This window comes from Pararge aegeria, chromosome 4 (assembly GCF_905163445.1).
Source record: "Pararge aegeria chromosome 4, ilParAegt1.1, whole genome shotgun sequence".
Lineage (NCBI taxonomy): Eukaryota > Metazoa > Arthropoda > Insecta > Lepidoptera > Nymphalidae > Pararge > Pararge aegeria.
Genome location: NC_053183.1, coordinates 9553907 through 9570223, shown reverse-complemented (window position 1 = coordinate 9570223; position 16317 = coordinate 9553907). Strand labels below are relative to the sequence as shown.

The 16317-nt window shown below is 36.2% G+C and overlaps 1 protein-coding gene across 15 annotated transcripts in view; it reads left to right on the top strand.

The window, feature by feature from the left end:
* Positions 1 to 16157, top strand: part of LOC120637759 (regulating synaptic membrane exocytosis protein 2) — a 37631-nt gene extending 21474 nt beyond the window's left edge. For 7 of the 15 annotated variants that reach the window (XM_039909758.1, XM_039909756.1, XM_039909753.1 and 4 more), the window contains 11 exons: positions 496 to 626; positions 1451 to 1562; positions 3543 to 3729; positions 4069 to 5717; positions 6233 to 6379; positions 6532 to 6667; positions 10286 to 10448; positions 10624 to 10821; positions 12249 to 12389; positions 13655 to 13771; positions 15905 to 16157. In XM_039909758.1, coding sequence (XP_039765692.1) covers positions 496 to 626; positions 1451 to 1562; positions 3543 to 3729; positions 4069 to 5717; positions 6233 to 6379; positions 6532 to 6667; positions 10286 to 10448; positions 10624 to 10821; positions 12249 to 12389; positions 13655 to 13687 — 2897 coding nt within the window. In that variant the 3' untranslated portion in view covers positions 13688 to 13771; positions 15905 to 16157. The remainder of the gene's footprint in view (positions 1 to 495; positions 627 to 1450; positions 1563 to 3542; positions 3730 to 4068; positions 5718 to 6232; positions 6380 to 6531; positions 6668 to 10285; positions 10449 to 10623; positions 10822 to 12248; positions 12390 to 13654; positions 13772 to 15904) is intronic. The other 8 variants (XM_039909755.1, XM_039909750.1, XM_039909754.1 and 5 more) reach the window with 8 other exon arrangements.
* The last annotated feature ends 160 nt before the right edge of the window (positions 16158 to 16317 follow it).

The following is a 16317-nucleotide window of genomic DNA, read 5'->3' as shown; positions in this document are numbered from 1 at the left end:
CATCCGTGGGCATTGATGGGTGCAACGTATTTTCAATAATATCACTATGTTTAAAACTGCATGCCACTCTACTTAAAAATTACAACCTTTGTAAGTTAATCTGAAATTTTGGTATTCCTGCAATATTAACTTCTTAACTTGTATGTTATTTGCGATGTCCGAATGAAGCAATTAAAATTTAGTATCCTGATTAAATCTTAATTCTTGTCTGTCTGTTGTGTTGTCTGTACAAACGGTACTGTAAGGTATTTTCGTGGCATTTTTTTGGAAAATTATATCAGAAGTAATTTTTTAAGTTTTACTAGTATTTATAAAAAAAAACTAAGCTACTCTTGATATTTAAAACCAAAAAATTATGCCACCAAAATTTGACTTCGCCGTATTTATTTATGAATTTAATAGATGTTGTGACATCATTGAAGTAGTTTGGAATTGTTATGTCCTTGAGGGTAACTCACTAAAGTGCCAAAAAGCAGAGTACACTTAACTTTTCAGTGTGTGAAGATCGAGGCGATGCATCGCGATTACCAACGCACGCGTACGCACCGCGTTTTCAGTCGCGATCGGCCACCGCCACTCCCACCACTAGTCCAAAGAAGCGACAGCTTCCCCAAATACCGCACCAGGTAGGTATAACATCACTTAGATAATTTTAATACACGGAACAACCCAATAATCAATAAACGTGGAGTCAGAATATATTTTTATACTTCTTCGTGTTCCTTCTATGTATTTAGCATTGCATGAATGTTGGTGTTTTGTCTCTTTTTTTTCCCGATTACGATGTATGAAATGCATAGCTGTCCACTTTTTACAGAAACTTTCTCCATACAAAATATATTTATCAGCAAAAAAACCACCCTTGATCATCAATTTTATAATTACTAAAAAGTAAATACATTTTTAAATAAATTAAGTTCTCAATGTACTGATACTATGGGCAACAGGTAGCTTACGGTCGAAAAAATTTGCTACTACTACTAGCTTCGATAAAAAATGTGGGTGTATCCCGATAAAATAAATAAAACTAAACCTTTCGTTCTGTAAATCCTCTGTTTCGAAGGAAGCCGGTTAAAATAGGATTTGGTATGACAAGGTTGCTTGGAAGCATCCGGCTCCGCTTTCATCTTTCACAAGATAAAAAAATGAATGTTGAAATGTAAAATGTAAATTGTTGATGTTGGAAAACAGCAACTGCTTAGCTTCTCGCCGGCTTCTTCTCGGTAGAATCTGCCTTCCGAACCGGTGGTAGACTCACTACAAACAGACAGACTTGACGTTTCAAAAGTGCTTATATTACGCCTTCTTTAAGTAAATGCATTTTGAATTTGAATTAGATTACTGCAGTAGGTACTATATGCTTTGATTGATGTTTTTGAGTTTCCCTTATCACCGCGTGAATGTCGTCATGTAAAGTTGCTCATCTCAGCTGATAATGAACTTTGTGCAGCAGAGTGGTCAGCGAGCGATGCGCGCGCAGGTGTCGGCGGACCTTGAAGAACGTAAGTGGATCGGCCCGCACCACATTGGCGCCACACTCACCTACCGCAGCACGCCACAAGGTCAATACACCCATACCTTCACTTGCAAATAGACATCATCTTAAATTCAAAGCGTCAAACCAAATGCCGCTGTGTCGCTATGTCTGTTGTTTCGACGACCTCCCTGGCGCAGCAGTAAGCTCAGTGGTTTTATCTTGGAGGTCCCGGGTTCGTTTCCCGGCGGAGGCAATTTGGGAATTTATTGTTTCCGAATTTACTCTGGTCCTTTCTGGTCCTTACTGGTGCCACCCTACCCACAAAGGCGTTCGGCTAAGCGATTTAGCATTCCGGTACGGTAGAGTTAGGGGTATGGTATGGTAAATATATACCATTCTCCCTAACAGGTTAAGCCCGCTACCATCTTAGACTGCATCGCTTACCATCAACTGAGATTGCAATCAAGGACTAACTTGTAGAGGAATAAAAAATAATTAAAATAAGTCTAACAGATATTTAATATCAGAAAGAATATTTGTAGGTGTAACTTACTAATAGATGTTGATAGATGCATTTTTATTTGAAAACTACTTTTATAATTGGAATTGCGTAAAAGTTAGGTTTAATATTTAAAAAAAACATACCTTTAACTACCCGTCGTTCTGTCTGTTTAATACTGGATCAAGAAACACTGCTTTGCTAATAAATTAGCCGCCTAGCGGACTAGATTTGCACTATGCATATAGATGTTTATTATGTTCTAGATTTTATATATTAATTTCAACAATTAAGAAAAATCTCTTAGGTCCCATAATAATTTAATTTTGCAGTTCTGTTATTTTGAATGCACATCTCTAGACATGGACGTAGCCAGATATAATTGATTATAAATAAGGAATAAGTATGTATACAAAATTGATAGAACTAGATTTAGCACATTTAAATGGTGACTCTTGGTCTAAAATCGTAAGTGTTTCCTAGTTAGTAGTTACGCTCATGACCTGATATTTGCCAAAGAGCTCTTTAGATGTTTTTTTTTTCTCTTATGTCTACGTTTAACTTTTATTTTAACACATTTAATACTAAATGAGTTACTTGAAAAATATTAAAAAAATATAAACCTCATTGAGATGGTCGCCCCTAAAGCAAGGTGCACTAGAGGCTGGCGATTTTTCTCATCTGTATCTGCAGTGCAAGGCTAAATAACGCCAGGTCTTTCGTTACCACATGTATTGGTCGCTTTTGTGATAATAAAATCGTTTCTGATGACCAAATGATGATGGCAAATACATGCAGCGGCACGACTTAATAAACTGATTTAGCGACTAATAATTAACTGACTTTGACTTTAACTTACCAACAGTTGAGATTGCAGTAAAGAGATCTTTGAATTAAAAAAAAAGTCTGATGACTATGATCGCAAAGTGTCAAACGCAAGCGCCGAAAATACGTACCTAGTCCTTACTTCTGATCGAGTAGTAGGCATGATGACTAATTTGAACAATAGAAGTATCTATTGATATCTTATGAAAATAAGATATAAGATCTTATATTTGAAGAAATTAAAGTTTTTGTTGATATAAATTGCATATTACATTTTAAAAAAAAAATTCCCACGAAAACGCTCGCCGGGTGTCATTGCCGCACTCGTGACGTCATAGGCAAATTAGAACTTTAGTAGATCCTTGTTCCATAGCTATAGATTATTTATTGATTTTGGTATTGAGAATAAAAACCTTACCAACCGATAGTTTGAAATCATAAAATACTTGATATACGTACTATATTTATGTAGACGTGAAGTCTTAAGGTTAAATTCGGCGTCTCGCATGTAATGACGGATAGCTAGATTTTAGATATTGAAAATTAATAACAATTTTACTAAGAATATAAATAAAATTGCGTTTTTTATATTATATTCCTGAATCATATATAATTAGATTAATGCAATATTTTAGCGATTCTTTGTTACTGTCATCATGACTATTACGGCGCTACGTTCGCAAAATTAGAGCCATCCTATGGGATGTGGACTGTTCACACAAAATGTCAATAATTACTTAGGGTGGGAGAGGCACTATGCGGGTTTGTCGGACTCTGAATTGGCAGCGCGCGGTGGAGGCTGGGCACCGAGACGCCGCCTCTCGCCCGACGCGGCGGCTGCGGACTCGGACCTCGAGTCCGTCGCCTCCGTCACATCTAGTGCTTTCAGTACGCAGTCCGAACGGCCACGTCCCACGAGGATGCTAAGGTGATATTAAAATACCATACGTATCAAATTCCTAAATTAAAATTATTTTTGTGTTATTCTAAACTTTCTTATCTTATATACTCGTATCTCAATAAGAAAAGTTTTTTTACTCATTCTATCTAAATAATTGAAAACTTGAAGTCGAGCTTACGATTAACGGATAACGTTATTTCTGTAATAAAATTGAGAACAAAAAAATACGACACATTTAACAAAGGTTTCATCTACATAATTTTTATCTTTATTTTAGCTTGCCCTTAGTTATTTTATTATAGTATGTGATGATAAAAAAGCTGCATGTAAATTCTTTTTATCATTGGTTGATTCCATGCTTTACAGCCGGATGCAAACGCTTCCCGTTTACAGCACTTCTTCCTTTTGCAAAAGCTTTGCCCCTGCCCTTGAATGTTATTATAATGAGGCGGCGGATGGGGATTTTTTTACTAAAAGTTGCAAATCGCATTGCACCAATTTTGTATCCCCTAATTTAACGACACATCTCGCACACCCCACCCGCCGTCTTCGTCGTATACTCTCCCGCAGTCGTTCTGCTGGTGCCTATCCTAAAGAGTCCACACCCTTACTCGCTTATGAAAAAAGTAGTAGCTATTCTGAAAGTTCCGAACAGGACTATGATTTCTATATCGCAAATGACATTTACGAAAGCATAAAGTCTAAAAACTCAAAAAGTATCGAAAACTATACAAATACATCAAAAGGTAAACCTTCAAAAGTACGTCAAAAGCATCGTTCAAAAAGGAAATTACAATCGCAATTGACCAATTATTATAAATACAGTAATGAAGGTAATTGCAACCATTACTTTCAAATAGATAATCCGAGAGTCGCCCGTCAAATTAAAACATCAAAAACAGGCAATCATAAAATAGTTCAAACAAACACTTTGCCGGAAACATCCTTTTTTGATGAAGCTAATGATAAACGTAAAAATAATAAAACGGAAGAACCTTTCCATCATTTTCATGGCTATGCTAGTGATGATAGTATAGCAGAAACCACTATACATATTATTAGACTTGATAGACAGTATAGTTTAGATAAAGATGGAAGGGAACCGCAAACTGAAAAACAACGAGATTCTAAAAAAAGGAATAAATCTTATTCATCTACCGAAGATGTAGATAGGAAAAATATATTATCTTTAGATTTAAAAGCAAGATATGATAATGTTGAAACATTTAATAACGAGCTTGAAGATACTGAAATTGGATTTAACGAGAAGTCTACGAGGTATTACGATATTTCACCTCCTAGCTTTTTAAAACCGTCAACTCCAGGAGAAAAAGAAGTTATGTTTAAAAAAATGTACATTTCCAGGCACAATAAAAAATATTTAAAGCAAAAAGATGTAAATCGAGATCAAGAACTAGTCACATGGAAAAGGCAGGCTGTAAATAAAGTTCCTAAAACTCCAACATGCAATGGACATCACCCCCAATATTCCGTTTTTCACCCAACTAATTTAGATAGAACATTTAAATATCCATTATCACCTAACATAAACAACGCTTACTCTCAATCACCTTTTTATGCTGCAACCAATCACGTAGACCAAGAGTATAGTAAAATGGCTAATTCTTTGTCTGTCGGTCTTTCTCCCACGAACCTCGGCTCGCCCCGTGGTGTGCTCACATCCGTCGCCCCGCACTTGCCATCCGATGACACACATCATAACACCACCGAAGCGACGACGTATCTGCCTGCTGCTGCTGACTTCACTCGTGCTGACAAACCGAAAACATCAAACATGCCATACGAGGAGCGTCATAATTCTCCAACTACCAAAACCAATGATACACGGACCAAAACCGTCTATTCGCCTGAACTTGAATGCAGCAATGACTATGGAGGGCGTGAGAACGGGCGGAATCACAGCCAACAGCAGCCGCTCGAGAGGCGAGAATCTCGACGCGGACAGTTTACTCGCAGTCTCAGCAATGCTGATGTACCTCCTGATGAAAAAGCAGGTAAATATATTTTCCCACACTACCAAAAATTTCACATTATGTAGAATCTAAAAATTACGATTAATTAATGTTTAACGAATATAATAAGAGTCAGAAGCGTTGACAGCCCAGTGGGTAGGAGTTCGACTTCACTGTCGGGGGTCCGAGCTCGAATCCCAACTCTAACTTTTCTAAGTTATGTGCGTTTTAAGCAATTAAAATATCACTTGCTACAACGGTGAAGGAAAACATCATGAGGAAACCTGCATGCCTGAGAGATCTACATAATATTCTCAAAGGTGTGTGGAGTCCACCAATCCGCATTGGGCCGCATACGGCCTTAACCCTTTCTCATTGCGGTAGCCATGTGCCTGTAGTAGGCCGGTAATGGGTTGATATGATGATAATGATAATATGAGTGTTTATTATCATCATAAAAAAATAACTTCGCTATAACTTATATATCGGTAGTTACAGTATTTTCAATATTTTATAACAACTATCTTAAAGCTAATAACTGTTAAATGATCTTTAAGACGGCAGTCTCAGCGATACAGCACTTGGTGGAACCAATGAAGTAGAGCCTGTAAGTGACGACGCCCTTCTCAAAGCCGAACCAAGAGATTTCTTCGGCCCTGGCATGGGAAAGAAAAGCAACTCTACTTCTCAACTTTCTGCCACAGGTAATCTAATGCAAACTTTTACTGATCTTTCAACCTGTTGCCAAAAATCCCTGTGGTCCTTTTTTCCGCTATTGTATGGAGCGCAAATACCATGCTCTGATAAAAACAGATAAATAATTTAACATTTCTAAGTAAATTACAATGATCGACAGGAAGAAAAAGACGGTTAGGTTTCGGTAAACGTGGGAAAAATTCGTTTACGGTTCAACGCAGCGAGGAAGTGGTGCCTGGGGAAATGCGAGGCGGTACACGGGCCTCTTCCGCATCGAGCGAAAACGACGATGAAAGGTTGGCTGCGCTCGCGCACCACACATTGACACAATAGTGCGGGGTTCCGGCGGTATTACGCGACGCGATATTAGTTATGTACCCATCGTAGAAACTTTTACGCATCTGCATCCTTAGTACGACTACGGACATCTAGCATTAGGTCTTGCGTTTTTTTTTCTGGACTCGGAAACCATCGACAATTCATAGCTAAAGTAATAAATTCTTAACTTTCCAGCAGTTAGACTTTTTTTAATACCTCTGCCACACAGGTATGCTGGCTACAGGCTTTCTCTCTACTTAAAAAATAAACTTATTTTGATTAAAAGTACATTTTTTTTAACTGTGATAAAAATGACTAAGAAAGTTCTACCGCTCACTTACTTCATCGGCTGTTATAGTAGTACGTAAATAATATCTGTCCTAGGTGTATATAATCTTGTAATAAGTGTACTGTTAACCTAATCTACGTCGATCTACTAATGTATAGAAGTACCTTTATGCAATAAACACAGCATGCATACAAGCATCCACTACGAAAGTTATATGTGCAATGTTGCTTCGCAAAGGCTATGTAGAGCTTTTAAGTGTAAATGTACGGGCCTCAAAGCGGGCGAGTATCAAAATTGTGTTGACCGACTAACAGAGAAGCTGTAGCTGTACCCACTCCTAATTGGCAAACAAATTTAATCTATTTATGTATCTAATTAAGTTAATGAAGATGTTAATTAAAATGCAATATATTAAGGATTTCTATAAATGTGTAAATATCATGGCGAGTATTGAACGTTTTTGTGCCCGCGGGGTGCGTTGTTCGCGTAGAGGGCGGGATCGGCGCTCGTCGCAAGCGCTCCGGGACCGCTACTACGTCCTTCCAGCGGTCGCACGAGGTTTACTCCACCAGCCTCATCTCTATATCTAGCTCGGAAGGATCATCGTAAGTCACTCGCTCGCCCGCTCACTCCTTGCAGCCCGTCTGTGTGTACGTCGATGTCGCTCACGTCTTCTCCCTCTTTCCGCCTTCGTCTTGTACGCATGACGCCGTTTTGTATTGGTGTTTTTACTTCACTCTCTATACTATCCAGCGCACCCGTGTCCTCACACGTATAGGCAATGCATCAAGTCTATATACAGCAAGGTATCGTGAACTCGCTATTGACGGTTTTAATAAGTAACAATTAAAATTTTCGAATTTATTGCAGATGTTAAGGCGCTTTACAGTTTACGCTGCACGAATATCGTTGGTTACTAAATGTTGCCTGAAAGCCTAATGATGTTTGCACTTTTCTGTTCTGGATCGTTTGTCTTCCGTTTATAATTAATGTTCACATATTATGTTACTTTTCATGCATGTATCACAATATTTTGTACCACATTCATCTATTGGTATCTATATACTAAAAATTTTACAACTCCTACCTACCTAAATTTAAAATGGATTTATAACTGAACATAAATTCTTAAAGCTTATTACTAAACATTTAGATAAATAAGATATAAAGACACTTAATGATAGATGAAATTGCAGCGCAACCGATTGCCTAGACATTTTAATTCAGTTAGTAAAAACAATCTCAAAAGGATAAACTACTATGAGACTTTAGAGTACCTACTTGAAAACTTGCACTATTATTAACGTTTACAAATCTCCAAGAATGGATTTTATTTAAAGGTATTCACCCATTGTATGCAATGATCTATATATGACGTTCAAAATTAAATACCTGAGAATTTATTTGCAAATCGTATACGATCATGTATACATGATTAGGATAAGCGGCATACGATTTGCAATAGAAGTTAACTAAAGAAACTTCAGATAACGGGACTTTAGACAGGTTGGGGCTAAAGACTAAACGAGTGGCTCGTCCTATCGTTTTCAGCGACCTTACTGTAACCTGTCAAAAAACAAAATGTTAGTTTATATGCAAGATTCCTATTCCGACCCGGGCACCTCGCGCCTAAAAAGATTTACGTCAATCAGTCATATATTATTATTAAACATTAACATATACAAAATATGATACAGATACGATCTCTGCAGGCTAATCAGTCATAGACATTTCTATAAAAAAAACCTGTTAACGGCATTAGCTTTCTGAGTAATTTATCTTATGATATAAAGATAGAAGCTACTAAGCTACATAACTAAGCTTTTAGCTAAGTAACACCATTAACTACATTAACCGGCAGGAACGATTCTAAAGATGCGATTTTTCACAAATAGACTGTTCGTAATTTAGATGGAATTGAATAGAAAGGCGTAGTGAAAGGCTATTTAAAGCATTTTATTAATAATCTAGTTTAGACTACTTATGAAATTAACTTACCTTATATTTTTAAATATTATTATTATCGAGATTAACTCTCCAGCATAATATACTTACTAGCTGACCCTTGAAACTTCGTCAGCACCAAATCGGTTATTACCGGAAAACACGAATAAAATGACATTTTCTAAAAATGAATCCTAACTAGATCGATTTATCGCCCCCGAAACCGACTGTATACTAAATTTCATGAATATCGTTGGAGCTGATTCCGAGATTCCAATTATGTACAAGAATTACTCGTTTAAAGATATACGATTATTATTATTATTATTAAAAATATGCTATAACCAAACCAACATGTCCGTATTCAAGTTTGTATAGAACATGTTTTGCCGAACGCACATAATGTGGGTACGGTGCAAAAAAGAAGAAAATAATTGCTTTATATTTTAGGTTATCTTTTTAGAATATCTCTCTCTACGATTCTCTTTAATTCGGTTTAAATCAACCGCTTATCCTTTGATATAATACCACCGGACACAACTTTTTAAATTACTGATATGAATCTGATAACTTGTTCAAGTTACAAAGTAGATCATAGTTATAATGCGCCGGACGTAGGGTACTTACAGTGGCGTGCACTTCATACATGCACAAAAACAATGCTTACCTACCTAAAATTTTTGAAAGAACTCGTATGCGAGAAGGGTTTTTAAACTTTATGGAATTTCGTGCTTTATGCCTACCCTGGTCAAAAACCCTGTGCACGCCACTGGGTACTTATGTTACTTACTTTACTTTTTCTTTACCTTTATTGCATATTACTTATTACTGATCGTTTCGACTTCTAGAATAGGTCTTATACTATATATCCTAAAGAGTATGTTAAAGGTCCGTTTCAATAAAACCTTATTTACTGTTCGTTGCATCCGAAGTCTACCGCCCTCTTTCTTCACTATTGTATCAATGTCGTGTTTAATATTCTATTCTCAAATCTTACTATGTTATAATAACCTGCCACATGAAAATCCAAGTCATATATTTTTAAAGATTGTGTAAATATTGTGTTGACATGACACAATTTAGTCAATGGGTTTGGTTTACTTATTAACTTGGCTTTTCAGTGAAAAACTTACGTAATGTTAACTAACGCTTTATTGGGAATACCTGAACTTAAATACACTGCATAACCACAAATATCCTAACTAAGCTATAAAACAATAAGTGCAACCTCACAGGTAAGTTAAAAAATACAGCATAAAAACTCAAACTACATTTGAAATAAAATATTTATATCGGTTCATAGTACTGCATTAAACTTGTAACTCGTGTACCTGTTCCTAAAATAACTTTTGGCTAAACTCAGGTGGTCTCCTGGGATGCGAGGATCAGGGTCTTCCGATGGCGGTGGCTATACAGACTTTATTGATGGGCTGGGCCCAGGACAGCTTGTCGGTAGACAGCTCCTGGGAGCAGCCACTCTTGGCGATGTTCAACTCTCCATGTGTTACCAGAAAGGATTTCTTGAGGTAAAGTCTAAGAAAAAACAAAACTAATTAATATACAGGGTTCAATAAAAATACCGGAAAGATCTCGGCCTTGCAGTTTCTATTATTAAATCTAACGACTTTTGTTCTATGAATACGCGAAAAGGTTAATACTACATATCGAAGACATTTAACAATTTATTTCTCTTTATCCCAGGTGGAGGTAATTCGGGCAAGAGGGTTACAAGCGAGACAAGGTAGCCGTACACTGCCAGCGCCTTACGTTAAAGTGTACTTAGTGAATGGTAAACGCTGCATTGCCAAGGCAAAGACGAGCACCGCAAGAAGAACATTAGATCCACTATACCAACAAACTCTTACATTTAGGGAAAACAACAAGGGATGTATTCTACAAGTGCGTACTAAAATTTTAACTTTATCTATTGTGTTCATCAAGTGATTTCACTTATACAAGTGCACAAAACCTAATTCAAATTAATGAATAACTTCAGATCAACAAAGTTCAGAACAAGGTCCTTGTTATCTTTATGTTTATAATAGTGACACTCTTAACCACAATTTTAACATAAAGAGATACAGTTTTTTGTAAACATTTACGTCACAAATTGCATTATAATTATGCGCAGTTATTGAGAATCAGCGACTAAGGGCCCGCGCCAAGTTGGCTATCTATCTACAAGGCTATTTGAAAATGGGGTAGGTACTAAGTCCTTGGGATATCACAGTATTTTTTTGTAGTAGCTTTCGTGACCAAGCTCGTCCGGGGAAGTATTAACACCATGCCTATTTCTGCCGCCAAGCAGCATTGTAGCATTGATGCAATCACAGGCTCATAACCTATAGCTAGGCTTATAACCTACGCCTCAGGGAGCTGGACACACATAACACTAACTCTTTTAACAATGTCAAATGGCTATGACAAAAAAACCTTTAATATTTAAACAATAATTTACGCACTATTCATACTCACACACATCAACGTGCAAATGAGATTTCAAGTCATTAGAATTAGTTAGGGTTTTTGTTCTTTCATATGTAAACTAAAATATACGTTATTTGCAATTACATTAATCTCGTGTCACAGTTCCCTCTTCAAGTAGCCTTGAAAGTTTTACAAAAATAAGGAAATGAACAACATAATTTTCATTCATTTCCTTAGTTTTCTAAGGCGTTAACGATTATAGACAGTATGCTTGGCTACGGTCCCAGGGTTACGGCCAAACACAAGCAACAAGGTCACGTATAAAAAGGCCAATGCGCTAATAAATTATCACTGCTGCATCGCCAAATACAGTGGCCCTTGGGAAAATCCAAAAGTGGAGTTTTTTAAGTACCGGGAATATTCTTGAAACATTAATATTACAATTAACAAAATTGATTACTGATAGTTTCAAGTAGATACAATCTGGCTAGTCCAAGCGCAGGAGTCAAAAAGTTTTGGTCGCGTTGTTTCGTTTTCATAACTCTCCTGGGAAAATCAAAAGGAAGTAATTACCTACTTTGCAAAACTGACTAAAGTCAAAGTCAAATATTTCTGTATTCAAATAGGGCCATATAGCCACTTTTTATAAATTTGTTATGTTAAAAACGGGGCACGGTAGTGAGATGATAGCTATAACTACATCTTAAACTTAAAACTAAAGCTACGAGAGTTCCAAACTCGCCGTGTTTAATAACAATTTTCACTGCCAGCTTTTGAAAAGTTTTCTGTTTTTCTCAAATTATAAGTTGTTATTAAGGTTTTCGGAAATGATTTTTATTCAGGTTCACAGCGATAACACGAGAAGTCACAAATAATAACAACCGGCACTTTATTTCCAGGTTACGGTGTGGGGGGATTATGGTCGCATAGAAGGTAAAAAAGTGTTCATGGGAGTGGCGCAGATCGTTCTAGACGACTTAAATCTCACCAATATTGTCATCGGATGGTACAAGCTCTTCGGAACCACGTCACTGTTACAAGTAATTAGAAGTCAATCTATCTATACTTTCTAATATTCTATCTTTACGTACTAATAAAGCTGAATAGCTGGAACTATGCATTCGATAGCCTAACTCTGGCGAATTGCTATAGGCGATGTAAAATCACCCCTAAGAGAGTTAAATAGGGGATTAAAGTTTGTAGGGAAGTTGCTATTTAGGTTGTCAGTAAAGATACTAAAATGATAATTGCTATGTAGTTTGAAAACCAAAATAGTCAAATACATACCATGTTTAGTGTACATAAACTCCACTGCCAAGGGGAAATGAAATTTTATTAACATTTGATAGCCCAATTCTTGAGGAAGTCAGTCAGGCGAGGCGACGCGACAGATCGGGGTGTATTGATGATTATGTAGAATAGCGGAAGAAAGTTTGTATCGGAAATTTAGCGGGCGACCGCTAGTATGTAATAGTTTAACAATCTTGTCTGACCCGGTAGTTAACATTTGAACCATATTGATATGTCAATTGGCCTATTATTCACTGTAATTAATGGCAGCGCCGTCACCGGGTCAGATAAGTTTTAGAGAATATCCCGCTAAAATCATTTTCAATAGCTAAATCATGTGTGGCTTAAAGGAGGTGTTTCAAATCTGGCTATGTTTTGTACGGTACCTTAAAAAAATCAAGAAAAATCTGTTGTTCTCGGGAAAAATAAAATTCGAGTTCTTTAAGTAGTTATCGGTTTTCAATATAGCGTCGCTGGTGTAGTATGATTTGAAGTTAACTGACAGCTTCTCACTTTGATGTCAATTATTCTCAATGTTATTTCGGCCGATGTCGGTTATGTACTTTCATAATTTTGCTTATCAAGCAAACCGTTTTACTTATCTTTTTACCCGGCGGTCTGTTACACGGACTTCGATTTTGCTTAGCAAGTCAGACGATCTAATCTAATAATTCATCATCCGGAATATACTTATAACTACAATTTTTTCACTTTACAAACTACAACTACAAAATTAACATTTCCGGCAATTTTAAATGTCTGTCAAAGCGAAATGAATGACAAGTTACTGAATTTTTGTAAGGTGTTGTCAGTTTTGTAGCCATACCATACATATTCAATAATACAAAGCCATTTAAAAAATATATATAGTTAAAAACTTTTTAATTTTTTCTGGACTATATCCAAGTATACCGTACAAAGTCCTAGCCCCTAGGCTCATACATTGATGAAACACCTCCTTTTAAGTGATGTCATTTTATGTACAGGAAACCTGTCAAATTTATTCCTGTTTCAGGACAGTACATCGCAATCGGCAAAACCTCTATGACGTCATCAGAATCTGTCTCATTTTGTCGCGCACACGTATCAGGCACCTACTAATCGCAAGCTCTTAGTGCCCGGGTGATAAAAGGCTTGTTTTTATATGCTTGAGTAGTAAGATAGTTATTCAGCTAGCGAGACGCAAGGAATCGCTGGACACAGGCGGCACAAAACTGCAGTGTAAAACCTGCTACAAAATACTGTCCGGATTTAAACGGATGGCCCAATGTCCATCAGTTTAAATCATTATGATCAACAATCCTGAGTTCACTAACCTATCATAATTATTATAACCCTTCAAGAGTATATCCGGTTGGGCGTCCATCAGTTTAAATCATGATAAACCATTTTGGGTTCAGTCGTCTAGCTCACTTGCGAAACCCCTACAAAATACTATGTCCAGCATTGTGGGTCCGTCGGTATAAATCATGATGATAAACCATCCTGGGTTCAGTCGCCTTGCTTACTTGCTTTCTCAGTAAGTTATTAACTAAATTAAAGTAAGTCCTGCCCTAATGACTACTTCCTTGTAATTTGTATATACATGTATTCTAGCTTGAAAAACTATCGTCGTAATACGTCAAGCAACTTGCGTCTAAAAAAATATATATACTCTTTGAGAATTGTTTTAAGAAAACCTGCAATTAAAAATACATTTAATAGGCATGTTGACATGTATTATAAAAACGTATTTTAATTAGTAGATACTATTCAAATTATCGGTTGTTAAGATTTTTGGTATCAATACCATACTTACTATAGCTCTTATTTGCCTATGACGTTACGAGTGCCACGACAACCGGCGAGCGTTTTCGTGGGAAATATTTTTTTAAAATTAAATTTGGAATTGATATCGAAAAAAACATTAATTTCTGTTTAAGTATTTAAGGTTCTAATGTGGGAATCGAACCCAGTATCGAACAACAGCCTTGGACTCAGAAATCAGGGTCATACCCACTGCGCCAATCGGCCGTCAACTATAGAAAATGCTTCCGAACATCATAGGGCAGTTATTCAAAATTAGTCATCAAATATCCCTTTTCCCATTCTTACCTAAGGCATGCCTGTTCTTTACTCTTCTGAAATTCAAATTGGTCATTTCTTAAGTCAGATTCTGTTCCTTGATCTGATGTAAATCTACTAGTCCATCCGATCTTTACATAATTTTAGCATGTTCTTGCCTAAAAGACTGCGTAGCAATTAATTGGTGTATTGCAGTTTATGCTAAAAATTGCTTAGAGAATTCATCGTCATTATCATCATATCAACTCATTACCGGCCTATGGGCACGGTTCTCCTCCCACAATGGAAGGGGTTTAGGCCCGTAGTCCATATATAACACAGTTGCTTGACGTATTCCTTACGCTAGTTATTCAAGCTAGATTATGTATATAAGCCTATATATAGTACGTGGAGCACTGAAAAGTTTGCCATGATATTGAAAAACGCAACTTTTTAATATTTTTTAAACTGAGTTACAGACTTTTTATAAAGTCAGAAATTCAGGTTTAGCAAAATGTTAAAGATCACCTTTTTAATTACCACGGCAGTCTGTCCTTTATTATCCGCATTGTATTTGTACCTACTTGCAATCCCTAAAAAATTGAAAGCTTACATTTTGTCCCCATTTGAAACGCCAAATGTTACTGTAGATTACCTTTGGAACAGGGTAATTGACTGCAATTGGACTGTACTAACCATTTTTCTATTTAAGAGCTAACAATAGGTAAATTAAATCATTTAATGAAATTCATTAAATAAATAAAAATGGTGCGAAACGCTTCTTTGGGGTCACGTCACTGTAATGGCGTTTAAATCTGTAAAAGTTTAAAAATTGATAGTAAACTGCATTGTCTCATTAAAATGTACTTTAAATGTTTATTCATGAGAAACAATGGTTAAAAAACTGAGGTTCTAAAAATGTTTGAACTACGTTCCGAGAGTTCCTTTATATTGTCAGAGATCTTTCATAATAATGAAATAATATTCTTTAAGAATTAGAGCAGCTCAAGTGATAGTTTTAATACAGTCAAATACCCTTTTACAATATAAATGTTTAAGTAATTCCTTTAGATCCTTGTACATACGTACGTATAACAGCTTTACAACTTACAGCGCAAAATTGGCGCTTATGAAAATAAAGACTAAAACTGACAACAACCTATCCTATGGTACTAACAGAGGTCTGTGACGTGAAATAATAATTATAGTTTCTTGTTTTCAGTAACCAAGGTGCAGCAGTGGCTAGTGTGTTCGACGAAGCTATATCAAACACAATAAAAATTAACTTTGTCCAAACAATACATTTAGTGATACTGCTTTAATATCATAATAAACTGCAAAAATATCTTGAACATAGGAAATTTTCTATAAAACGAAAGTTATATGTAAATGATTTGTATTTTTATTTTCTTTTGGAATGCCTACCGGAGTTTTGAATAGATAGCATTTTATAGCAAGAAAATAAAATGTATAGTGTACTCAATAATATTATGTAATTAAGTATTAAAAGCCAAATATAAAGACTATGTTTATTTTCCTCGACCTCAATTTTAAATGTATTCCGAGCAAATTTATAATATAGGCAGTACCTGTAGTATAACCAATTCACTCGCAAATATTATGACCCAAAATTCT